At 40.3% G+C, this 25,594-nt stretch overlaps 1 protein-coding gene across 1 annotated transcript; it reads right to left on the reverse strand.

The window, feature by feature from the left end:
• Positions 1 to 1,771: 1,771 nt before the first annotated feature.
• On the reverse strand, positions 1,772 to 24,602 carry si:dkey-110c1.10 (unconventional myosin-Vb). Its single transcript, XM_037770738.1, has 35 exons — positions 24,433 to 24,602; positions 23,518 to 23,628; positions 23,234 to 23,402; positions 21,003 to 21,147; positions 20,683 to 20,839; positions 20,459 to 20,602; positions 20,278 to 20,359; positions 20,032 to 20,139; positions 19,601 to 19,713; positions 19,209 to 19,477; positions 18,998 to 19,079; positions 17,466 to 17,606; positions 17,111 to 17,242; positions 16,315 to 16,398; positions 16,103 to 16,225; positions 15,925 to 16,022; positions 15,745 to 15,831; positions 14,718 to 15,038; positions 13,586 to 13,742; positions 12,676 to 12,915; positions 12,355 to 12,564; positions 11,141 to 11,234; positions 10,881 to 11,029; positions 10,574 to 10,777; positions 10,106 to 10,206; positions 9,881 to 9,995; positions 8,883 to 8,988; positions 7,035 to 7,163; positions 6,278 to 6,429; positions 5,887 to 5,976; positions 5,005 to 5,137; positions 4,615 to 4,912; positions 3,275 to 3,449; positions 3,101 to 3,181; positions 1,772 to 2,292 (listed from the first exon to the last, which is right to left on the reverse strand). Exons 1-35 carry the CDS (start codon positions 24,457 to 24,459, stop codon positions 2,131 to 2,133), a joined length of 4,989 nt encoding a protein of 1,662 aa, XP_037626666.1. The 5' UTR covers positions 24,460 to 24,602; the 3' UTR covers positions 1,772 to 2,130.
• Positions 24,603 to 25,594: the final 992 nt, after the last annotated feature.

Genomic DNA, 25,594 nt, shown 5'->3' on the forward strand with positions numbered 1-25,594 from the left:
GAGCTGATTAGAGACTGAAATTTGTTTGTACAGCTTTTCAGCGCTGAGGAAAATAATCTGGAGGGATCGATTGTTGTTGGGCGTTGTAAATAGCTCAGATGTAACAAACACGTCAGACTATGTGAAGTGAAGTTCGCTGCTCTTTTGTAGACTTGAATATTTGCTCTCGGTGACTGGGCAGTCGGGGATTATGTGCGTGTGTGGGTGGGTGCCCAATCTGGATATGTAGCTATTATTGAAAGATTATAAGAAGGCCGTGTGCACACTGGAGATGAATAACAAGCAATTTGTACAAGTTTTCATGGGCTTGATTAAGAGCCAAATAAATACACAGCTAGCTTCTGACTTATAGGAAAACTACCCATCTACTTAAACATGTTGTCACTCTCTGGTGTGTACAAGGTCTTTTTTATTTAAGGGGACATCTGCACAGCCTTTTAATAACTTTAAATAACAGGTCACAAAGCTGGAAATGCCACGAAAAAAAAAATATTTATTTATTGCTGTTGACAATGATACTTTAGTCTCCTCCTACAGAGGCTCAGTTTGCGTGTTGGAGTATAGAGTGCTGCAGGGATGATGTATTTTTGTAGGCCAACCAGGAAGTTAGCATCGCACTGGTTCCCTCGACAACAAACCAATGGAATTTTTTAATTGAGTTTTAGATTATTGCAAACACACAAATATGATACTTAAACGTTTTGTTCAGCAAGATAATCGTCATAAATGAACACCACTTTTATGATTTTTGAAGTGTGAATGCAATCACCAGAAGTAGAAAAGCTAACGTTAGGCTATAAACAAACTACAACACGGTCGCATGAGCGCGAGTATACATGAGGCTGTAAAGGCGGACGTGTCAGCGCGATGACTAGTAATTTCATTTAGCCACTTGTTAGCAGCCGCCTTTTTTAAGACACAAAGGCTTCAAAATTCAGGAGTGGGATATTTACTGACGTATTTTCTATCGTAGAACAGAACTTTAAAATCTCTTCAGCTTGAGATGTTATTTCAGGCATCTAACTGAAAAAAAAAAAAAAACATCGACTTCCAGACGAGGGAACAGGAAGTGGTAAAATGCTAACTCATTTCCAGGTTTTAGGACTCATTCCTGTAGCACTCTATTGGACTGGCATGTGGAACAGGAATGCACACAGAAGTTAAAGGTGCTAAATTCGACATCGAGAACATTAATATAGCCGTAAAGATATAGAGGAGTGATGTCTACCTGAGCAAAGAATGAAGTCGCTCTCGCTTCTCCTCGCTTTGTTTGACGTCGCTGGGCCAGCCGCATGTGCCCCACTGGCTGGCTCACGGACGCTGCTCTGCACTGCTCTCATACGGCGGTTACAGCTGATTCGTTGCGGAAGCGCAGCACCCACCCTCCGGTTCCCCCCTCAGGTAAACACGGTTATCCCTGTCAGCACTTTCGCCGCTGTTAGCACCGTTAGCTACGAGCCACCGGCTAACCGTCGCCATGTTGAGAGGCAATAGAAATGCTCCCAATCTCATGTTTAGCACCTTTAAAGATAAATGTAGAAGCACAATGAAAAGCACACAGAAAAAGAGCAGACAGACATGCATGATCTGTTCTAGCTGACCAGGCCACACAGACAGACGCCGGTCCTGTACTTCCAGAAAAGGTGCATGATGGGAACAATAAAAGAAAAAAGAAAAAAATGTATTGTGCCAGCACGCATAATTATTTGATGTTAATTGCCAATTGTTGTCTCCTTTTATTTTGATATTTCATTATTGTTTTCTATTTTTCAAATGTTTGTGAATATATAAATATGTATTACTGATGATGTGTAGTGGTACAAAGTACTCGCATGAGAATTTTTTTATACACGAGATGTTTCTAATTTTTTGCGTTTTTTTTATTCTGGTTGTTCTTATTGGGGGTTGAGGTTACTGGGACTGCAGTCTCGTGTTTCTGCTTCCAATAAAATATGGGGGAGAAAAAAAGCTTCATCTCTTTCCTTGTTTATCAAACTGTCACATAGCTGCCCCTTTGCTGTGTACAGACTAATCCACTGATAATTAACAGATTAATTAAACAAGTTAGCGCCACTAAAAAACAATCTTAAAGTTCACAACACCTCCTGGAAGGAAGCGCATCCTCTTCTTCTAGGCTCTGCGTAGAAAGGAGATCTTGAGGGAGTCTGGGATGACTAACTGCTCAGCGTGGAGGACCGGGGGAGGCAAGTAGGGAAATGTGACAGGAAACACTCGCCTCACGTCCATCAGGAGCTGTGGAGGCTGACCGCCAGAGCAGCCTTTGAGAAGACCCTAAAAGAGCGAAGACAGAGAGCGCTCACATGAGACACTACTTTTGATTGATAAACACGAGGGCTATCAAAGTTAACGCCACTAATTTCTTTAAGGCATTTAATTAATGATAATTTTATTAACGCAATCAATCTTTCCGGTGGAAGTGAGCTCAGTTTTAAAGCTAGAGTGAAGAAAAGGTATCATATGAAACTAGAAAAAACCCATTGGTACCAACCATGTCATAGTAGCTTGTCTTGAAGGAGGCTAAATAACGCTCCAAAGTTACGCTAAATTTTGGCAAGGAAAAACTGGCATGGCCATTTTCAAAGGGGTCCCTTGACCTCTGACCTCAAGATATGTGAATGAAAATGGGTTCTATGGGTACCCACGAGTCTCCCCTTTACAGACATGCCCACTTTATGATAATCACATGCAGTTTGGGGCAAGTCATAGTCAAGTCAGCACACTGACACACTGACAGCTGTTGTTGCCTGTTGGGCTGCAGTTTGCCATGTTATGATTTGAGCATATGTTTTATGCTAAATGCAGTACCTGGACAATAATTGTCATTTTTTTGTGTTAATTGATTTCCAATAATAAATATATACATACATTTGCATAAAGCAAGCCTATTTGCCCACTCCCATGTTGATAAGGGTATTAAATACTTGACAAATCTCCCTTTAAGGTTAATTTTGAACAGATACAAAATGTGCGATTAATTTGCGATTAACTATGGACAATCGTGATTAATCGCAATTAAATATTTTAATCGACTAACCGGCCCTAAAAAACACATGAAACCTTTGCAGCTGTAAGACAGTACCTGGACAGTACGGATGAAATTCAGTGTGACTCTTTCATCAAGGTCACTGTTGGGAGTGTAGAGAGTCAGAATCTTCACAATCTGTTAAATAACACAGATAAACAGGAAGTTATATACACTTTAACTGCACAACAATTTGTTCTTTCTTCAAGCCAGATGCTTATAGAGACCCACCTGCTGGCTGGACAGGGCAGTGCAGGTCTGAACAAGGGCCTGTGCTTCTGCCTCAGTCTTTTTAGCGGCCTGCAGCAGCTGAACTGCCTGGATGAGGGGCTCCAGCGTGGCCACAGCGCCTCCTGCCTGCAGGCCTCGGCTCCGCAACCACTCCTCCAGCAGACTCACATTATAGCTGAGTGACAGGAGAAAAAAAAAGGCTGATTAATTATTCATTTAATATGTACATATAACTTAATCTGAAAGGGGTGGACACAATACTATATACACGGATTTTCTTTTAAAGTCATAGTATAGTAGGTCATAAAATACTTCATAGTATATAGTATGTCATAAGAAATGTTATAAAAAAATAAGTTATGTTAAAATGTCATAGTATGACATAAAATAGGTTATACTATATATGACTTTTTTATGGCGAACTATACCATTACTTATTTTGTGACATTTGTATGGCATTCGATATTTTGACATTTTTCATGTTTTGTTTTTTTACTTTTTTCGACATACTATACTATGAACTTTTTAGGCAAACTATAATATGTTTTTTTGGCAAACTATACCATGACATTTTTATGACTTTCTTCAACACATTATACTATGACTTTGTGACTTTTTTTGACACACTACACTGTTTATGAAATTTTTATGACTATACTTTGACTTTTTTATGACACTCATTATGGCATTCGATAATATGATATTTTTATGACATACTACATTATGACTGTTTTCAAAGCACTACACTGACATTTTTTTTGACAAACTATACCATAACATTTTTATGACTTTTTGGACTTACTATGACTTTTATTTTTCCACTTTTTGACATACTATGACGTTTTTATTACTTTTTACTATACTATGACTTTTGATTTCTTTTCAACATACTAAACTGTGACTTTGTTTGAAATGCTATGCTATGGCCTTTTTTTCTGATTTTTTTTTTTACTTTTTTCGACATAATATAGTATGAATTATTTATGATTTTTTTTAATATACTAACCTTTTACTATAAAAAGTAATCGTATAGTATGTCATAAAACAAATCATAAAAATGTCAAATGTTTCTCTCCCCTTGTTTCCTGTCTATCAAATGTCCAATAAAGGTAAAAAAATGCAGAAACAAATAATCTAAAAAAAAAAGATTTGAGCTACAAAAACCTGGATTACACAATGTTCAATCGCTGTATATGTCATTATATAACATAATATGATATGATATAGTAGAATATCTGGATATTCAATAGAAAACCAATTTATAGATACAAATAATAATAAATAATTGTAAAGTTGCAAGAATGTTGCATATATGTAGATTTATCTGTGCATGTTTCTACCGTATTTGCATGCCACGACTCCAGCAGCACATGTCTTTCCTCAGCAGCAGGCTGTTGAGGGCAGAGGCAGAGATGAGGTAGGTGAGCTGGTGGAGGGCCTGCTCCATCTGTGTCGGGGGCAAAGCCTGACGGGACATAGCGGTGTGAAGGGCTCCCAGCTCCCTCAGCACCGCCGCCATAGTGGGAGCATCACCTCCCACGGCCCTGGGGTCCGAGCCTGCTCGCTTTCTGGATGTTCCCAACTTTACTGCCGAGCCGGACAGACCTGGGATGGTCTCGCTCTCCAACAGAGCAGGGACTGAGGCGGAGAAGGAGCAAGAGGTAAGATAAGAGGAGCAGTGGAGGGGAAGAGCATTAATAGCATCAGCGTTGTCTTCATTATAATGGTACCTATGATGTTTTGTAGGCGTTTTTCAGTGATGGAGAGGAGCTGCTGATAGGCCTGGATACAGAGGTCACTCAGGGTGCGGATCAAGTCACTCAGATCAGCGGTGAGAGTAACCAGTTCATCTGAGTCAAGGGTCTGAAAAGTAATCAATCCACTCATTCATTCATGTAGTAAAATGTATTGATATCAATGAATCACCAAGATGACAAAGATGCTCTCAGTCAATTAGATGTAAATAATAATAAATACTAGGGCTGTCAATTGATTAAAATAGTTAATCGTGATCAATCAGAAATTAATCACATTTTGTATCTGTTCAGAATGTACCTTAAAGGGAGATTTGGCAAGTATTTAATACTCTTATCAACATGGGAGTGGACAAATATGCTGCTTTATGCAAATGTATGTATATATTTATTATTGGAAATCAATTAACAACACAAAACAATGACAATTATTGTCCAGAAACCCTCACAGGTACTGCATTTAGCATAAAACAAATATGCTCAAATCATAACATGGCAAACTGCAGCCCAACAGGCAACAACAGCTGTCAGTGTGTCAGTGTGCTGACTTGACTATGACTTGCCCCAAACTGCATGTGATTATCATAAAGTGGGCATGTCTGTAAAGGGGAGACTCGTGGGTACCCATATAACCCATTTTCATTCACATATCTCGAGGTCAGAGGTCAAGGGACCCCTTTGAAAATGTCCATGCCAGTTTTTCCTCTCCAAAATTTAGTGTAAGTTTGGCGCGTTATTTAGCAACAAGCTAGTATGACGTGGTTGGTAGCAATGGATTCTTTTGGTTTTCTAGTTTTATATATGATACCAGTATCTTCACTCTGAATAATGATAATAATAAATACATGTTCATCCTACCTGTTTCGGGGAGTGCTGGGTCAACAGGTCGTGCAGCAGACAGGCGTTTTTCAGCCACAGAGCTGTCATATCCACATCGTTACTGTGTTTCTGCAGGGAGAGATAGGATGAATGTCACTTGGAGATCAACACTAATGTGATGAGATAAAAGAAATCTCAGTGCTATTATGTATATATGTGTGTGTGTGTGTGAGAGAGGTATACGTGGGCTTTGCTGTGGTTTACTTTGTCCTTAGGGGCCAGATTGTTGGACAAAACAACAATCACATGAAAGTGGTTCAAAGTCAGTTGTCAATGCTTCTCTGTAAATGACAAGCTATCCGACATGATGTGATCTGCCCTTACACATTAAAACCTCAACCATATGGTGCACCAAGCAGACTCAGGTTACCTTCAGAGCTGCCTTCATAGCGGTGACAGCAGCGCTGCAGAGGGAGCGGGCGTGCGTTTGGTCTCCGCTGCAGTCGGCCTGACGAACGCACAGGAAGAGCACGCTGGCAGGCAGGCCAGGAGGCAGAGACAGGGCGCTGTCAACGCGGATGTCTGGACCACAGACAGAGAGAGAGCAGCAATGGCACAGTGAGAACACGGCCAGGTCATATTTGTCAGCTATAGCAGAGTTAGTTGAAGTTAAAGTTTATTTCTTGTGCGTCACATCATCCTCAGAGGCAACGCTACAAAAGTTGTGATCTCAACATCCCGTAGATGGGTTTCTACAGCATTTAAAGAACCGTCTCTCGTCATTCAATAAGCAAGTGAAAATGGCACAATAACGTTAAGGAGTCACTATGATGCAGTCCCACGTATCCACACTTACTCACCATTCATTTTTTAAATCACAAGTGTGCACAGACACAGCATGGACACTTTTTGGACACAATTAGTTTAGAGCTGAAACTTTCAGTTGATTAAAATTGACAAAAAAATATATATATTTTATGTGATAGCAAATTGATGATTTTTGATTTTTGTAGATTTTTTGATTCTTGTATTCCTGGTTAAAGTCAACATGAAACTGTATGCAAGTTTAGAGAGCAAAATATCTATTATCATATGTTATTTCTACAGTTATGCTTTTTAATTTATGTTAATAGTACCAAGCCACTGAATAAAAACTAAAAAATGAATTAATGTTTTTATTGTCTGACCTGTGATGAGGTTCTTGATGAGCTTGGTTTCGTCTTTCTTCCTACATTCAAGCAAACCGGTGACTGTTGAAGGCTTCGGTCGGGATGGACAGGAGGACGACGTCTCAGGGGTGAAAGCTGATGGGAGAACTGGAAAGACAAAATATCACAACACTAACAACTGAAACAAAAAAAAACTGCAAAATAAAACTACAGAGATGTAAGAGAAGATATAAAAACTGGAAGGTTGATACTTTATAAAATGTATCCTGTAAATAATTGACTTCAAAATACTACTGTTGGTTTATAAAGCACTGAATGGTTTGGGGCGTAAATACATTTCTGATCTTCTGCTACATTATGAACCATCCAGACTTCTCGGGTCGTCTGGGATCAGATCTGCTTTCTGAAACTAAACATGGAGAGGCAGCGTTCACTTTATATCAGGGCTGACCCAAATGCTTCGAAGCTTCGACCATTGTAATGATAATCGACCTCCAAATCAGTATGTAAGTATGTAATAATAAGGTATAAACCAACAGATAGCCCATGAAATATGGAATAATCCCACAACATTATTCATTATTCACATTGAACATTAATTAAGTAATTAAACATTATTAGTTATTCTTAGGATATCGCTGTGTGTGTGTGTGTGTGTGTGTGTGTGTGTGTGTGTGAACAGTAGAAACAGAAGAACATGTCAGCCTGATGCACCGCGCTGCTCCGCGAAGCTTCGAATACCTTCGAATATTTGTCACCGAAGCCTCGAAGCCCAAAAAAATGGCATTTAAAATGGCAATTTGTCACCACAACCCTACTTCATATGTACCACATATCTGGAACAAACTCCCAGAAAACTGCAGGACCGCTGCAACTCTCACTTCTTTTATATCGAGGCTGAAGACTTTCCTGTTTGCTGCCGCCTTTTATTAAATCAAATAATTATTAATTCCTTACACTGCACTGTAACTTTTATTCTTGTATGTTATACCTGCCTTATTCTATTTTTGCTTGTTTAAATTTAATTTAAATTATTATTTAAATAATTTATTTAAATTTAATTTAAATTTAATGGCTGTTTTAATTATATTTGAATGTGTCTCTTTTGCACTTTGTCTCAATGCTTTTAACATTTTATGTAAAACACTTTAAATTTGCTGAAATATGCTGTATAAATAAACTTGTTATATTTAAGTTCATGAATTAACCTGCTGCGTGGAAAAGGTCAATGGATCAAAGGCAAATTTCATTTATAGAAACTTTTGATCTAATAATGATAAAGTGTTTACTCATCTGCTCTCAAGTACAGTTTAACATAATTATGTGCCGGAGCAATATAAGTTAATGAGTTAAATATAGCAGCTTCTGGTCTCCGTGGACTTTACGGAGCACAAGAAATATGAATATATTGAGCTGGACCTCTGTCTCGGTGAGGATATGCGTGTGACCATTGTTGGTAAATATCGACCCCCCCCCAGAACATTTTGATGCACAAATGTTGGTAGAACTGGTTTTAGGTACTCTGCACCTTTTAAATGGAATAAACTGCAAACTGCCCTCAAACTAGAGTCTTACATTCCCCTTGGAGATTTTAAAACTTCATTATCTGAAGTTTCTTGTAACTGTTTTTAATTCCTGTTTATTGTTCTCAGATCTCTCTTGGAAAAGAGACTTTAATCTCAATGACACTGCCTGAATAAATAAAGATTTAAAATAAAGTAGCTCTATACTGTGATGTCAAGTGAAAACTTCATATTTCATAAATGTCGTCTTTTCAGTGATGAATTAAAAACCACCAAACGCTTTATTCTGAAAGTTGCACAGTAAACCAAAAGCTCTGAATTTAAGCCTCTGATGAAGTCTTACCTTGTGTCAGGAGTCGTCTGAGTGAGACGGTGTTTTTAAGCTCCTTCAGCTCTCTCCTCAATCTGACACACTCTTGCTCTCTGGCCTCGAGCAGTTCCTGCAGTTCCTTCACACACAAACACACTCACACATTTAGGGATTTGTGGCTTGTAGCCAAACGCTCTAAACCAAACTGACTTTCAGCAGAAACGGTAGAAAAAATCTTTTCAACAAGATTATATAAGCAGCCGGAATCCACTGGCTCTTACTTTATAGAGCGATTATGGGATGACTTTTGGGAAGATGGGAGCATTATAAGGTCAGGGGAAGAAAAGGTGCAACATCAACATAAGGCACTGTTCAGACCCGGCATTAACATGCGTCCTCAGTGATCCGATCACAAGTGGACAGCTTTAACCCTCAAGTTGTCCTTGGGTCAAATTTGACCCGTTTTCAAACTTCATTATTACATAAATAGGAATTTCTTTAATCTAATTGCCCCAAAATAACATGGATGGTTGCCTACTGTGGTCTTTGCAAAATAAAAAAAAATAAAAATATATATATATATATATATATAAATATATATACAGTATATATTGACCACTACTTTCGTAGAATTGTGTGTGTTTTATTCAAATCTATAGCTACTGTGCTATTAAAAAAAAAATGTAAATACTTTCAAAACAATATTCTGACTAAAAGTTTACATATACCAGTATGTGATAATCCATCAACATTATGTCTGTCTGATAATAACTATAGTCAAAATAATTCATAATATCTCTTTTTTTTTAAACTTTTTTTTTAACAAAAAAAATTAGGTTTATTAACCTTAATTCCTGGTGATTTGAGTGACTTAAAGCTGTCCACTGGGATCACTCAGGATGCATGTTAATACCAGGTCTGAACAGGGCCAAGCACCATTAGGACTCATCTACCAATTTCTTTCAATTTATACATCATCTTTCCGTAGAATCCTTCATGCACCACAGACGACTGCCCTCATAATCCGATACCTGTCGCTGTGCAGCAGAGGAAGAACCAGAGATCGCTTGACTGAGCTGGCACCTCAGAGCCTCTGCCTCCTCCCCCCTCTGACTGTGCTGGCTACGCAGCTGGCTCTCCAGAAACCTAACGCAGCCGAAGAGGAGAGAGATATAAAACGGCATCACAGGAGTTCATCCACCAAATATAAATCACAGCATGGATGAAGCAAGTTGAAACACTAGAGACAGACTGACTTGTTGGCCACTCGTACAGCATCGTAAGCATGAGCCAGGTCCTCTGCTTTCATCTTCACTGCCGGGTCTCTGGCCACGTCCATCGTCTCCATCAACTGGTCCTGTTGACGCAAACATGAATTTCTTTAACATATTGCAATTTTTAGGTTGTAGCGGGCTCAGTTTCAAAGCCACAGTGAAGATACTGGCATCATATGAAACTAGAAAAACCTAAGGAATGCATCGGTACCAACCATGTCATACTAACTTGTCTTGAAGGAGGCTAAATAACGCTCCAAAGTTACACTCAATTTTGGCGTGAAAAACTGTCATGGCATACGAGGCATACTCAACGATCTTTCGAGTATAAATAAAGGTTGAATGAATGAATAAATTAATAAATAAAAATCATAAGGGGGAAAAAGGGCTCATAAAATGTTTTTGCCACCAAACTTCTGTTTGAGGTTTTCTCCTCCTTCACTCTCTCACCATTGGTGTGTCAAAGCTCCACACTGAGACTCTCCTCTCCCAGGAGGGAGACGTCACGCTGACCCTGCGGACCTGCTCCGGGGACGGGAAGGCGGACGTGAAGGGTGAGAGTGGGGTGAAAGACTGGGGTGACAGCGGGGTGGGCGAGGGAGGCTCAAAGCTCAGACTCTGGGCGGAGTCCGTCCTTCTGTGGCCTTTGGTGCGCTGTTGTGAGGAGAAAAAAAAATACCCTCAGTGACCACGTTTTAGCCTAAAATAGTATTCATCTAAAAAGTATTTAAGAGTGTGTGTGGGTGTAGTTATGAACCTCCGTGAGCAGACTCATCTCCCTGAGGTTGTCGTATCTCTGCTCCAGTCTGGTGAACTCTCTCAGGAGACCCTGATACTTCCTCCTCTCCTCATCCACCTCCGCTCTCAGAGCTGCACTCGCCTGAGACACGGCCTGATGCACACACTCTGCTCACACACAAAGAGAGACACACAGAGAGAAAGAGAAGACCGAGGGTTTACCTACATGTATGAAGCCATGCAGACTGTGTATGATGCTGCAAAGTGAGAAGAGCCTACCTTCTTGTGCTTTTTCTTGTTCGAACAAGCGAGCAGAGAGATCCTCTCTCTCTTTGCAGAAACTGTCCTTTTCTCTCTGCAGGACTTTCAACTCCTTAAAAAAATAAGAGAGGATGAGAATAAACAATTAAAACTCCTGGAAAAGAACTAAGCTTGCAACAGCTGGTCAGGGAAAAGAAGAGACATCAGGTATTCTTCATTTTTAAGGGGAGACACTACACGCAAAAACATCATTTTTTCATGCACTGGTCAATTTTTAGATTTTGGGCTATTTTGCTTCCATAACATGTCTTCGTTCAGAATAATGGAAAGAGAACATCCAAGGAGTATCCATATAAATTCAATTAAATTAACATACAATCAAATTTCTAGGGCTTTACCGTGTGTTTTTGTGGTTATATAAATGTAATTTATGGTACTGTTAGATGCTGCTAAATTTTTACTTTTAGACTGAGACAATTATGACGCTCTATGAGAGAGAGAGAGGAGGGGAAGAGAAGGTGGACTTTGCACACAATGTTTCTGTAAGATGTTAATAATAATAATAATAATAATTTTAATGTCAACGTCATGAATGAAGCTTTGAACTATTCGGTACAGCCCTACAAATTTCCCGGTTTGTACTGTATTATGTTTGCAGAACCAGAAATATATGAAGCGGTTCGCTTATTTCATTTTACGCTGGGATGCCTCTAGACAAAAAAGAATAATCTTTATGAACTGGAAGGTGCCCTCTTTTCTGCTTTACATACAAGATAACGGTGGAATTTCCACCAAGTGGAAGTACTTTTTTTTTACTTTTTGAGACTCGTGCCCTGAAGTGTTGTAATGTGTGCGCATCTGCATGATATATCATTCTTTATATTAAATGTATTTCAAAATTGTAACCCTGCTAGTAATCCCAATTTTTACCAAATGTATCTGTAATCTGATTACGTCTTTTTTTTTTTTTGTAACTGTAACGGACTACAGTTACCTTTTTTTTTGTATCCTAATTACATTACGTCATTCCATGTACAGTAATCCGTTACTCAGTAAACTTGTAATACAAAAAATAAAGTCTTAATGTAAGTAATTAACTGGAGAGTTTCATGGTGATATCTACTAGTTTTAATTAATAGATTTAAAAATATATAATTTTACCCTATTCACCTGGAGTGTCTCCTCTTAATAATAATAACCATGTCAGGTTATTCTCGGGTCGGTAGACCTACTTGTGTGAGTTGAAGGATCTCCTGGGCCGCTTTCTCCTCAGCTCTCCTCCTCTCCTCCACCTCCTTCTCGCTGATGACGGGGCCGGGTTGAGGCTTCTCCTGTTTCTGGCTCTCTAGTTTCTGTACCGTCGCCCTCAACGCCTCCAGCTCAGCGCTGGTGGCCTCTCGCTCTGCATGCAAGGTCCCTCTCAAAGCTGCACCCTCCCTCGCCTGTACACATACAAACACAACTTTATTGTTTGAATATAAAATGACCTCTTGAAAGAGACATTTTTAGAGCTGACAAAGATCCCATGACAGGATCAAACCGCCTTCACTAACCTCCTGGTCGGCTCTCAACTGCAGCTGCATCAGTTTGACTTCCATGCCCTTGTTGAGCTCTCTGAACTTCTCCACTGAGCGGGCCTCGGTCTTCAGTTTCATCAGCTCTCTCCTGGCAGCCCTGCGGCGCACACAGCACTGCGTGAACACCACCGCCGCACGTACCCGCCTGTACGCCTGCCTCGCCAACCACCCACGCACTCTCGCCTGAAGCAACACAGCAGCCCGCTCCGCCACCAGCTGAGGAAGGAGAAAAGAGTTTACTGTTTTCATCAGGTTATGTTATATAACTTAAAGGTCCCATATTGTAAAAAGTGACATTTTCATGGCTTTTATATTATAAAGTAGGTTTAAGTTCTATATAAATACTTTGAAAGTATTGAAACACTTAATCCAAAGAGAAATACAGATAGCCCATATTCAGAAACTGAGCTTTTGAAACAAGCCGTCATGATTTCTGTCCATTTGTGATGTCACAAATCTAAAATATTTAGACCATTTCACAGTTTTAAATGTAAACATTCTAAACGGGTCCCAGTTTATTTCCTGTTGCAGTGTATGTGGATAACATCAGCTGACAGGAAGTAAACATGGACCAAAGCTGTTGCCTAGCAACGCAATTCTGTTGCAATTCCGTTGAAATGTACTAAAAAGGACAGAGGGTAAATACAGCTATATCCAAGCAGACAGTATGAGGAAAATAAAGGGTTTTTTAAACATTAAAGCATGTAAACATGTTCTAGTAGAAACCTGAAAATGAGCACGATATGTCCCCTTTAACTTAGTCGTCACAATTAACATCTCTTCTAAACAAAGAATGTCAAAGAAAAAGTGACTAAAAACACATTGAAAATGAGCAGGTGGAGGTTGTTTTTTAAAGATCTACTACAGCAGGTAATTAGATGCTGACCAGTCTGTAGCTGCGTCGAGCCAGCGTGCCCCTGCTGAAGGCCTGGATGGTGACGGTGGCCTGTCGGATCATGAGGAACAGCTGTCTGACCACCACCATGCGGTAGGTCTTCTGGATTACTAAAGCAGCCTTGGTGTAGCGCAGAGTCAGGGCCAGTCTGCAGCCAAAATGACAAAGAGGGAATTCAGTTTTTAGTTTTAGTTTAGAGAAGAAAGGAAAGGATGTAAAGGAAGTCATAAAAGAACAAAAGTATGTAACAACAAACAACATAGATTGTGCAGGAGAGGTAAGAAACCCCAAAGGTTTTATAGTAAAAAAAACTCCCCTCTGGTTTCACAATGTATCCTAATACAATGGATATTTGTTACCTTAAGATTATGAGATATATAAAAAGAGGAAATTTAAGTGCAGAATATTTTAATTTAAAGTTAAAGGCTATCTCTGACAATTTTGAGATGGAGATTGTTTACACAAAATACAGAAAAAAAACTATTTTCATAGTTTCCACAGATTATTGTGCAGTGTAAAATACACTGTAGCTCACCTGGTATAGAACCTGGCTTCATTATCTACACTATCTTTAAAAACATATAATCTTTAGAAATATATAATATATAAATATATCTAAAAATCTTTCTTTTCACTTTCCTTTCAAGAAATAAAATGACGCAGTGAGGCTAAACTGTATCTGTAGAGAAAATGCATAAATAATGTAGAGCTGCAGCGATTAACAGATCAGTTGTTAGCTATTAAATTGATTGCAAACAATTGTTTGACAATCGATTAATCGGTTTGAGTACTTTTTTAAGAAAAAAAAAGTCTAAATTCTGTTTCCAGATTCTTAAATGTGAATATGTTCTGGTTTCTTTACTCCTCTATGACAGTAAACTGAATATCTTTGAGTTGTGGACAAAACAAGACATTTGAGGACGTCATCTTGGGCTTTGGGAAACACTGATCGAATTTTTTTTACCATTTTCTGACATTTTATAGACCAACCAACTCATCGATTAATCGAGAAAATAATCAACATATTAATCGACACTGAAAATAATCGTTAGTTGCAGCCCTAAAATAATGTGCAACAACTTCTCTCACACAGACACACAGACATATCTTATTCTATGCCCACCGTCTGGCCAGAGCTCCTCTGCAGTATCTCTGTATGGTGACTGTTGCCCAGCAGATCCTGGTGTATCTGATCCGGGCCAGCCATCCTCTGACCCGGCTCTGGATGATCACAGCAGCAACACGAAGCCTCTCGGCTCTCAGCCGCTCCAGAAGAGCCACCTGACCGGCCCGGAAGAACACTTTGGTCTTTCCAAAGCAGTACTGGTCTGGGTCTTGGATGAGCTCAGGCAGAGCTAGTCTGCAGGAGACCTGGGCCTGCTCCTGGCCCTGAGGACCTCGAAGCAGCAGACGGTACCTGCTGAAGAACTCCTCGTACGTCCATCTGGAAAAAAAGAAACACAAAAACACTTGATAGTTCTGTTGAGAAAGTTTGTGTCTTTTTCTTTTTGTCGACTTTTCTATTTCAATTCATTTACATAATTTGACTCAAGTGAATAGTTCAATAAAGTGTAAATTGAAAAAATATAAAGCATTAATAAAGAGACAAATATTACAGACAATTAAATTGTCATTGTCATGGATTGTCTATCTTAAACATGTTTTATGTTTCTAAAAAAATCAAAGCAAATTGATATACCATATAACCACAAATTGAAACAAATGCTGCCTAAAAAGTAGGAAATACATCTAAGACCTTATTTTATACAAGGTACACATCATTTGTAGTTAATGGCAAATGGTTATAGCTACTAAAACCCCTGCTTTAGTCCTAAAGTGCTTTAAGAAACCCAACTCTAATAAATGTGTCTCTTCTATCAGTGACTTAGAAGAGAAGATGTGCAGCTGCTGATATCCTCTTACATTCTTTACATCAGTGGTTCTCAACCTGGGGGTCGAGACCCCCAAAGGGGGTCACAAGATAATCTCCAGGGGTCGCCAGATGGTTGTGGAGAAAACAATAAAATAACATATATAAAATAAAATAGGATATTTTAGACTGGTGAAAGTTTTTTTTTAAAGACTAAGTTCTCAGACTGTATGAGAGCTTTACCGAGAGTTAGATGAACGTCTAGGAAGTACTCCGTTACCTGGATGGAAAACCTGCAGCACTGATGCGAATTGTCTCCAGCACCCCACAAGCTCTCAGCTGCTGGACCGTCCTCCTGGGGTCAAACCTAACAAAGCACACACAACAGTGTCAGAAATAAACACAAAATCAAATGCATAAACTTTGAATTTTGTGAAGACGGGACAAAACGAAGACGTACTTAAAAGCTTCTTTGAGGTCGTTGGGTTTAATGCAGCGGACGTAGTGAGGAGTGGTGCTGTTCAGAGTTTCCATTAGCATCTGTAAGGACTGACGGAACTGACAGGCAGCAAAAACACAGCGTTAAAGACAGATTGCTGCACAGAATATGAAAATGAACTGAAGTCATAACAGCTCACCTGGAAGCCCACCGTCAGTTTATGTTCTCTGGCCGCTCTTTTCCCTGAACGAACGCTTCCATTAGCCACAGAGGAAACTTTTCCCTGCTGCTGCTGCTGGAACAACTCAGCCACCAGCTCAGACTGACACATGAACACACACACAGAGACAAGTTAGTGATCACACAGTCACATAGAAACTACATTTAATTTAATACGTAACATATATTTACCTGACTTGCTTTGAGGATGTTAATGAGCTCCTCAAAGACTGTATCTCGATTCTTGCCTAAAAAGCCATCGCACTCATATTGCACCTGATGAAAAAAGGAAAACTGTTAATAATAATAATAACATAAACTCACTTACATTTACACAAACTACCACTCCTGCTTTCTGTCGTAATGAAAATAGTCAAGCTAACGGTCTGCGAGTGCATTTAACTCGTTATGCTTGGTGTAGCCTGATGAAGAGAGACAGAAAAGTAGAGACAAAATTATGTAAAAGACAAAAAAGTAAAAGACAAACTGCTTTTATTTAACGTGGACATCACTGATATGTTTCTACCACAGATGGTCTTTCTCAGGTTAAAGTGAACACACTTGTATTTAATATGTGACTCATAATGATGAAACATCACACCATTATTTCCTAAATAGCCTAAATGAGTCATCTGATATGAGACAGCTGATCTCAACATAAACAAAAATACACGTTGATGGCTAAGCTGCACGGAGAGGGGGGGGGCTATCATACTCCGGCAGCTTGGCGGAGGTCTGCGGTCTCCGAGTGCCATTCTAGTTTATTATTACTTCATTTCTAAAGTTACTCACTACTCAAGTAACTTTTTCAGAAAATACTTTTGTACTAAAGTACTTATTTGAATGACTACTTTTACTTCTACTTGAGTACAATTTTGGGCCTCTCTACCAACCACTGCGCAAACTTTAAAAGAGACTTTGTCCACACATTGAGACAGTCCAAAAACAGATTCACTTCAGGTTCTGTGTATTGACCTTCATCACTCACCGTGTCAGCGAAGTGCAGAACGACGAAGGCGCTGTTGGACATGCGAGGTTTCTGGAAGTGAGGGTGGGGCCTGCTGGTCAGGTGTTGGTCGTACAGCTTCTGCACCCAGCTCTCATCTGAACCTTTAGGCATCTGATCATAAACACAGACAATAACTACAGAGATCAGAGTTTGGGAGATTATCACTAAAAGATCTAGTGTTTAAAATAACAGCTAACACTTTTACGTTTAACTTAGTGTACATGTGAAGATTCAGCCAAATGTGTGTGAGAGAGATGAAGCAATAGACGGAGGAAAAGTCGGATAAAAATAAGACTAACAAATGGAAGTGAGAGAGTGAGACAGCATGACTGACCCTGCACTCCTCGTCTAAAAGGTCAAACAGGCCCAGTTGTCCCTCTATGAGATTGATGCACTGCTGGTTGTCACTGAACTCAATCCTGCTCCAGGCCAGCTCCTCCCGGACATACTCCTCCTGCTCCAGGTGGAACACATGCTGCAGACAAACACAAAATAAATATATAAAACTTTAAAGTCTGAGAGAAAAACAATTAAAAGAGTGCAATGACTCTAAAGAGAAATTTAAACGAGGCAGACGACCCAACCATCATGAGGATAAATAAAAAACTGCTTGAAAAGATCAACAGTGATGCCATGAAGGACAGATCATCACTTGCATGTTGGTACTATGAGAAAGACAAATGAGTTTGAAAACTTTTCACCCCTAAAAAAAGTACACCACCACACTGTAGGAGAGAAGGAGTATGCCACACATGCATTAAAATGTGCATTAACTTGCAAAAGTAAGAAAGAAAAAAAAGAAAAAGGGCATTAACTGTGAAAGGAAACGATGAAAAAACATGTATTATTTGTAGTATTGTTAGAATTTGTGATGGTAGACTGCAGTGGTGATCGGGCTGATTCTCTGCAGAGTTTAACAGGAATAATTTGGCTACTGGCACATGCAAGTACAGTGACTCTGGCTGCAGACCATAGACTGTATATATAGATGGATGACGCGTCTCCACTTCCTCCCACTGTACAAAAGTGAAGCCAAAATATCCCGGCCAAAGCATTTGTCCCGGATATGGGAGCTGCCATCTTCTTCTTCTTCTTCCTCCTTTTCTTCTTCTTTCCGGCAGACTAGGCACAGATTAGTGCATTGCTGCCTCCCACAGGCGTAGAATAGACATTGTTGTTTTCCTCTCGGAGACTTATATCTTATCTTATATAGACCGATATAGACCTGTGATCCATCTCTGATCGGGGCAGGGAGCCGCGAGGTCGAGGTACCGCCGACAATCACGCCCGAGCCAATCACGAGCCGAGCACGGATGCAGCTTCTTACCGTGAACCACCTACTGTAGATGCCATGACATTTATGACATAGACTTGTGAAGGTTATGGAAAGTTCCGGTGTTACACCGAAATCTGTGACCGCAGAAAGACAGTAACACATGAGGTCACCATTTCAGTTGTCAGAAAATGTGACCCACTGTACCTTTTACTTTAAAGATACATTCACAAAACTGAACTCAAAAAGAAAAGCAAAAGAGAGATACAGTGGGTCACATTTTCTGACAACGGCCGTCAAACATTGTGACCTTGCGTTGCTGGCTCTCTGCGGTCACAGATTTCGGTAACAACGGCTCCACAGCTACTTACTTATCAGACAAATGAATATTTGAACATACACCAGCGTAATAAGAACTACCTAAAATGACAGAAACCATCTTTAGGAAAAACGTATTTGACGTGTACTTTGATTTGTTTTTCATTTGGCCCATGTCGTCATGTCGTCCATCTTTATGTACAGTCTATTCTGCAGAAACAACACACCAATACACAGAGGGACAGAGGGACACGTCTTCCTGTCACATGACTTACCCTGTTGAATTGCTGTTGCAGTTTTTCATTCGCATAATTTATACAGAACTGCTCAAAACTGTTCCGGTCAAAGGTCTCAAACCTGCTCCGAGAGAGAAGAAGAAGTGTCAGACCAACTTTGTAATAACACACTGAAGATATGAACAACACACTTAACTATACTAAGAGAAGAAGAGAATGCGTATCCACTGTCACAAAGCTCATCACTCACCCGTAGATGTCTAGTACCCCTATAAAGGATTTGGCCTGTCCCCTCTGGCTGCGCAGAGCAGAGTTGAGCCTCTGGACGGTCCATGTGAACAGCTGACCATAGATATGTTTGGCCAGTGCATCTCTGGCTTCTAAGGCCTGCTGGCCGGACACGGGTTTGACCAGCATCTCTCCTCCTACAGCCAGTCTGCGGTGACACAACCAGTGGGCCATCTGAGGTCCTTCCACTCCTAACAGCTTGGAGAACACAGCCAGAGGGCGGTCGTCTGCCTGGGAAAAAACACAAGACTTGTTACAGCACATGAACTGATAGAGGAAATGTGATGGCAGTTGAGATGTTTATAGAAGAGCTTAAGCACTCCAGGTGAGAGGAGACATAAATACATTTCTTACATCAATATAACTGCGGTCAGAACTTCTCCCACTGGCTTGGATGTTGACATTTCCCAGGTGCAGAACAGCTGACAGGATCCTGAAGAGCTCCATCTGCTGGTCGGGTTGCACACCTGCAATGTCAACAAATACATCAACAATTTAGTTTCATCTGTTGAAGGCCTAAATCATCTTAATTAATGTAGGAAACACTCGAGGCTAAATGTGCAATCCATGTTCAGTAATTTTACCACTTACACTGTTATTTCTGTTACAGAACCTAGGCTTATGTGTGGATGTTACATGGAGAATCGAATAACATCAAACAATAGATAATATAATATTTGTGAAGCATTAATTCACATCATATCAAATAAATGCTCAGCTAAAAATGAATGAATCTGCTGTGAATTGCAAAGTTAAAATATTAAATTGTGCGTGCGTGCGTATACCCAGGATGGTGAAAGCATTGCGAGTGCGCTCCAGGTCCGACAAGTCATCAGTTCCAGGAATCTGCATCTCTCCTCCCTGGCTGGTGTAGCGGAAATGCTCAGGAGAATCTGGAGGAAAAACACAGAGCACAGTCAGACTGCATGAAACATGAACATCATGATATACAAAACGTTAAGGACACAGAGAATGGACGTGGTAATATTTTTAAAGACAAGCTGAGGGAGTGGTCTGTGATCAAATCTCACCCAGTTTAAGAGATCTCATTTCAGGTAACTCTCTGGAGGCACACAGCTGGTAGAAGATGTGGTAGTTCCTCTCTGCTGATGCCTTACATGCAAATAAACATACAGACAATGTTCATGAACAGATGTATAATAAATGAAGGATTCTTATGTGCACAAATATCACTCTGGCTAAAGAGCTTACTTGGAAGACAACCCTCGACTTCTCCAGCAGATACGTCCTCATGTTTGCCCCAATGATGTCCCCTTTTCTGCCAAAGCCGATTTCGATGTACTTCCCGAAACGACTGCTGTTGTCATTTCGAGTGGTTTTAGCGTTCCCAATAGACTGTAGGCAAAAGAATGTGTTGTTTGTATCTTTAAAAAAACATCATTGATGGGATAAAATGTCTAACAACCATCCATCACCTCCATTATAGGGTTGGAGGCCAGAACTTTGTCCTCCACGCTGGTCTGCTGCGCTGCTCCTCCGACCACAGCAAAGTATCGCATGGTGAATTTGGCTGAGACCGTTTTCCCCGAGCCGGACTCTCCACTGATGATGATAGACTGGTTTTTCTCCTCCCTATACACACAGATAGCATGACTATCAAATCCCATACAGTGAAGTTGTGCTGAGACCATCACTGATGTTGCAGTAAGCAAGAAAGTACAGCAAATATTCAAATTGATGTTAGTTTTACTGTACAGTTTGAAAGGTTGTCATAACATGACCTTTGACCTCTGACCTGGTCATAGTGCGGTAGGCTTCCTCGGCCACAGAAAAGATGTGAGGTTCCATGTCGGCCATGTCCTGGCCGCTGTAAGCATCGATCACCTCCTCTCCGTATATGGGGAGCTGGTCATAGGGGTTGATGGCCACTAACACAATACCTGGAGGGACAGAAGAAGAAGAAGAAGAAGAAGAAGAAGATGGAGAAAAAGAAAAAGAAGGAGGAGGACAAGGAGGAGGAGGAGGAGGAGAAGAAGAAGGAGGAGGAGGAGGAAGAGGAGGACAAGAAGAAGAAGAAGAAGGAGGAGAAGGAGAAGAAGAAGAAGAAAAAGAAGGAGGAGGAAGAGGACAAGGAGGAGGACAAGAAGAAGAAGAAGGAGGAGGAGGAGAAGGAGAAGAAGAAGAAAAAGAAGGAGGAGGAAGAGGACGAGAAGAAGAAGGACGAGGAGGAGGAGGAGAAGAAGGAGGAGGACGAGAAGAAGGAGGAGGAGGAGGAGGAGGAGAAGGAGGAGGAGGAGAAGAAGAATGAGGAGGAGAAGAAGAAGAAGGAGGAGAAGAAGAAGGAGGAGGACGAGAAGAAGAAGGAGGAGGACGAGGAGGAGAAGGAGGATGAGGACGAGAAGAAGAAGAAGAAGAAGAAGAAGAAGAAGAAGAAGAAGAAGAAGAAGAAAAAGAAGAAGGAGGAGGAGGAGGAGGAGAAGAAACTTTATTTATAAAACGCTTTTCAAAGTAAAGTTACAGAGTGCTTTACATGGTTGAACAAGGATTAAAACATTTCAGGACTAACAAATAAATAAATAAGACATGTTGAAAATAAAACGGTGCGTTAAAATTAATAAAAGGCTTTTTTAAAAGGATAATTTTTAATAAGTGATTTAAAAGATGTCACTGATTCTGCAAGCCTCATACTCTCGGGCAGGGAGTGGAAAAGAAAGTCACATCACAATATTTTGTAATAGCTATATCATTTTCATCTGTATAGAACATGTAGTTAAAATATAATTCTTTAAAAAGTTAAATGTTTTGGAATCATACATGTATTAACTTTAGCATTTACAGTCTAAATCTAAATACAAACCCAAATGAAGAACAATTTCTAAAACCCACTCTGTCTACTTTAAGTCTAAATTAAACCATGTCCCTCATAATTATAGTGAATATAAACACACAACCTCTCATTTTATTTTATTTAAAGGTTTAAAAAAAATTGTCATGAATAAAAATGGGCAGAGTGACTTCTAGAAAACGTTGCGTCATCTCAATAACAGAAAAATGATGTAATCACATCACAGGTGGCAGTGAGGGAGTCAACCTTTGACCTACTGTAATATAGTCGACATTATGAGCTGTAATCATACAGACAGAAGCACACAGGAGCTTCCTGTTGATGGCACTTTGCCAGCATAAATCTCAAAGACCTTTTGTCACTTAAGGCTGGGCAATATATTGATATTATATCAATATTGTGATATGAGACTAGATATCGTCTTAGATTTTGGATATCGTCATAATATGGCACAAGTGTTGTAATTTATGTGTGTTTCTGAACTTACCAGACTGTTCTAGCTGTTCTGCCTTTACCCGCTCAGTCATTATGTCCACATTACTGATGATTATTTATCAAAAATCTCATTTTGTAGATATTTTGTGAAAGCAACAATAGTCTACAATATCGTCGCAATACTGATATAATGAGGTATATGGTCAAAAATATTGTGATATTTAATTTTCTCCATATCGCCCAGTCCTACTTTCACTATTGTTGTTCCACTTTTAGTTTGTGACCCGGCCGCCATGTTGAAATCAGTTGAGGAAATACCAAGCACCGCCCACGAGCCGGAGCAAACTTTCTAATTTTATAGCTAAACAGTACACTACAAGATATTTGTGAAAACATTTTATGCGAGAAATAGGCATTACAGTAACAGAATATTTGATCAGCGCTGCCTAGTTTGACCGGAGTTTGCGAGTGATTGACAGCTTCCTCCGTTGAATGAACAGCCAATGGGAACGCTCTCTCTCTTTCTGAAATGACCGGTGATTGGCCAGAGTCTCCCATCACGTGCTAGATTTTTTTTAAAGCCTGAAAACAGAGCCATGAGGAGGTCACTTGAATTACAATATGCTGAAAGGTTATTATGGAATTTTTGCCCAATGATGCCAAAAATATTCTGCCTACTGCAGGTTTAAATCTCCCTCTCGGCCGTCTGCTTTTTCCTCTGCTTTTTCTGCCCGCTGAGTGCTCACCACAGTATGTGTAGATGCTGTTGTAGTCCAGGAATCGAACCCGCAGGTTGTGCAGGACCGCAGGTTCATGGAGGAAGCTGAGAGCGGTCAGGTCGTTCTCCCCCTCCAGGATGGCGGGGTTCCCCAGCGGTGGGAAATCAGAGGGGGGCGCCACTGCGTAACGGGCCTCCTGCCAATGGAGAGGGAAGTTAGTTGTGGGAAATTTAAAGTGGAAATTATAATGTTTTATGAGGATCATGATACTTGAGCATTGATTTTTGGATAATATAATGGAACTGTCTCACTTTTCCATTAGAGAGCTGTAGCAGTAGATATTTCTCTCCGGGGCTGTAGTCCTGGAGGAGCAGGGCTGACACCCAAACTGCATCTGGGTCAGGAATCCACACACTTGCTCCCTATAGCAAGGGAAAGAGATACTGCAGGTTGAACACACTCAGCATGTACTGGACCCATTTATATTCTCAGTAAGAAGGGATTTTTATTACATAACATTTCATTTTTTTCTCTCGACACTGTTCAGGTACATGCAACACTTCCTGTCCCCACCCAGACAAGACATTTGTCACCCATCAGCATAAAAGGCTCCTAAACGGTGTTAAAAATTAACACTGGTCATCCTACTCTAAACTGCCTGCATGGATTAGCCATTATCTACTTCTGACATTTGCTTATTAATGTGCCCATTTTACAAATCCACAGTAGTTTTACATTATTGAGCACTAAGTTTTCAGAAATAAAGATTTTTGGGAGAATTTATCACAGAAAATCTATCATTAATTGTAACATTGGCTGAAGAACACATACACCAAAACATACCTACTTCTAACATGTCTAATTTGCTTATTGATGTGTCCATTTTACAAATTTAGCTTTAATCTACATTGTTTTACATTACTGAGCATGACGTTTACAGAAATAAAGACTGTAAAAAAAAGTTTGGGGAGAATTTATCACAGAAAATCTATCATTAACTGTAACATTGGCTGAAGAACACATACAAAAAGCAGGAAAGAAACATTTTCTGAAAATGTACATGACTGAGAAAGGCTGACACACACACTAGATATGTCATACAAACACAATAATGCAAACATCATTAGCAATATTGTTTGTGCTCTTCTTTTAAGGACCAACAAACAGTAGGCCCTGCAGCAGAGAATGATAATCACATTAAAAATGCAAATTCAAGTCAGTCTTACCTTGCTATATAGCTCCAGCGACGTCATCTTAACTACTTCAAAGCATGCAAATAGATATTAGAAAAAAAAAAGATCAACAGAGGTAATAACATCTGCACGTCCCTCTGAAGGAACAGTCTGTATCCTCCACACCTCCGCAGAAGAGCCACTTTGTGTCCTGGTGACAGTATTTTGCACTTTGTCCGGGCTCACAGGCATGAGGACGGTCAAGTTAACTGTTAATCTGCAGGAGGATGCAGTGATTGGAAGGAGGGATTTCTCCTTTTGAATGTGCAGAGTGTGAATCATCACTGCCAGACAGGACAGCCCCCAGTCCTTTTCTTTATTCCCTCTTCACATATGACTGCACAACTATTCACCCCACTAACACCATGGTCAAATTTGCAGATGACACTGCTGTAGTAGGACTGATAACCAACAACAACGAGACAGCCTACAGGGAGGAGATCCAACATCTGACACAATGGTGTTCCCATAACAACCTGGATTTAAACACAACTAAAACAAAAGAAATGATAATAGACTTCAGGAGAGCCAGGCGGGTGGAGCACTCTGCCCTCTGCGTACGTGGAGAGGAGGTAGAGAGGGTGGACTGTTTCAAGTACATCGGAGTCCACATTTCATCAGACCTCACCTGGTCCAAAAACATCGCTCATCAGGTGGGGAAGGCCCAGCAGAGCCTCTACTTCCTCAGGAAGCTGAAGCAGGCTCACCTTCCTCAAAACCTGCTGATCAACTTCTATCAGGCAACCATTGAGAGCCTCCTGACCTACTGCTGCACTGTGTGGTTTGCTAGCTGCACAGTGGAGAACAGGAGGGACCTGCAGCGGGTGGTGAGGATGGCAGAAAAAGTGATTGGGACCACATTACCCCCCCTCAGTGACCTATACGCTGGCCGGCTCTGTAAGAAAGACAGCTGCATCTCCAAAGACCCCACCCACCCTGGACAAGTACTTTTTGCTCCCCTTCCCTCCGGTAGGAGATACAGGACAATTAAAACACACACAAACAGACTACGAAACAGCTTTTACCCACAGGCTGTCAAGTGTGTAGAACCCCCTCCCACCAAAGGCTGAGGACACTAGCTGCTGAACCATAATCATGGCACCTGCACTTTATGATGATCCACTTATTTATTTGTGTACTTTGTGATTGAATGTTT

Source organism: Sebastes umbrosus, chromosome 5, assembly GCF_015220745.1.
Source record: "Sebastes umbrosus isolate fSebUmb1 chromosome 5, fSebUmb1.pri, whole genome shotgun sequence".
NCBI classification, from domain to species: domain Eukaryota; kingdom Metazoa; phylum Chordata; class Actinopteri; order Perciformes; family Sebastidae; genus Sebastes; species Sebastes umbrosus.

Bases quoted from the DNA above. Each gene is read 5' to 3' on its own strand.
- si:dkey-110c1.10 (XM_037770738.1), bottom strand. From the start codon at position 24,459: ATGACGTCGCTGGAGCTATATAGCAAG. The intron at 23,403-23,517 runs GTGAGACAGTTC...CTCCATTGGCAG, and splicing joins TACAGCTCTCTAATGGAAAA to GAGGCCCGTTACGCAGTGGC. The intron at 20,360-20,458 runs GTAAGCTCTTTA...TTTGCATGTAAG, and splicing joins AGTCGAGGGTTGTCTTCCAA to GCATCAGCAGAGAGGAACTA.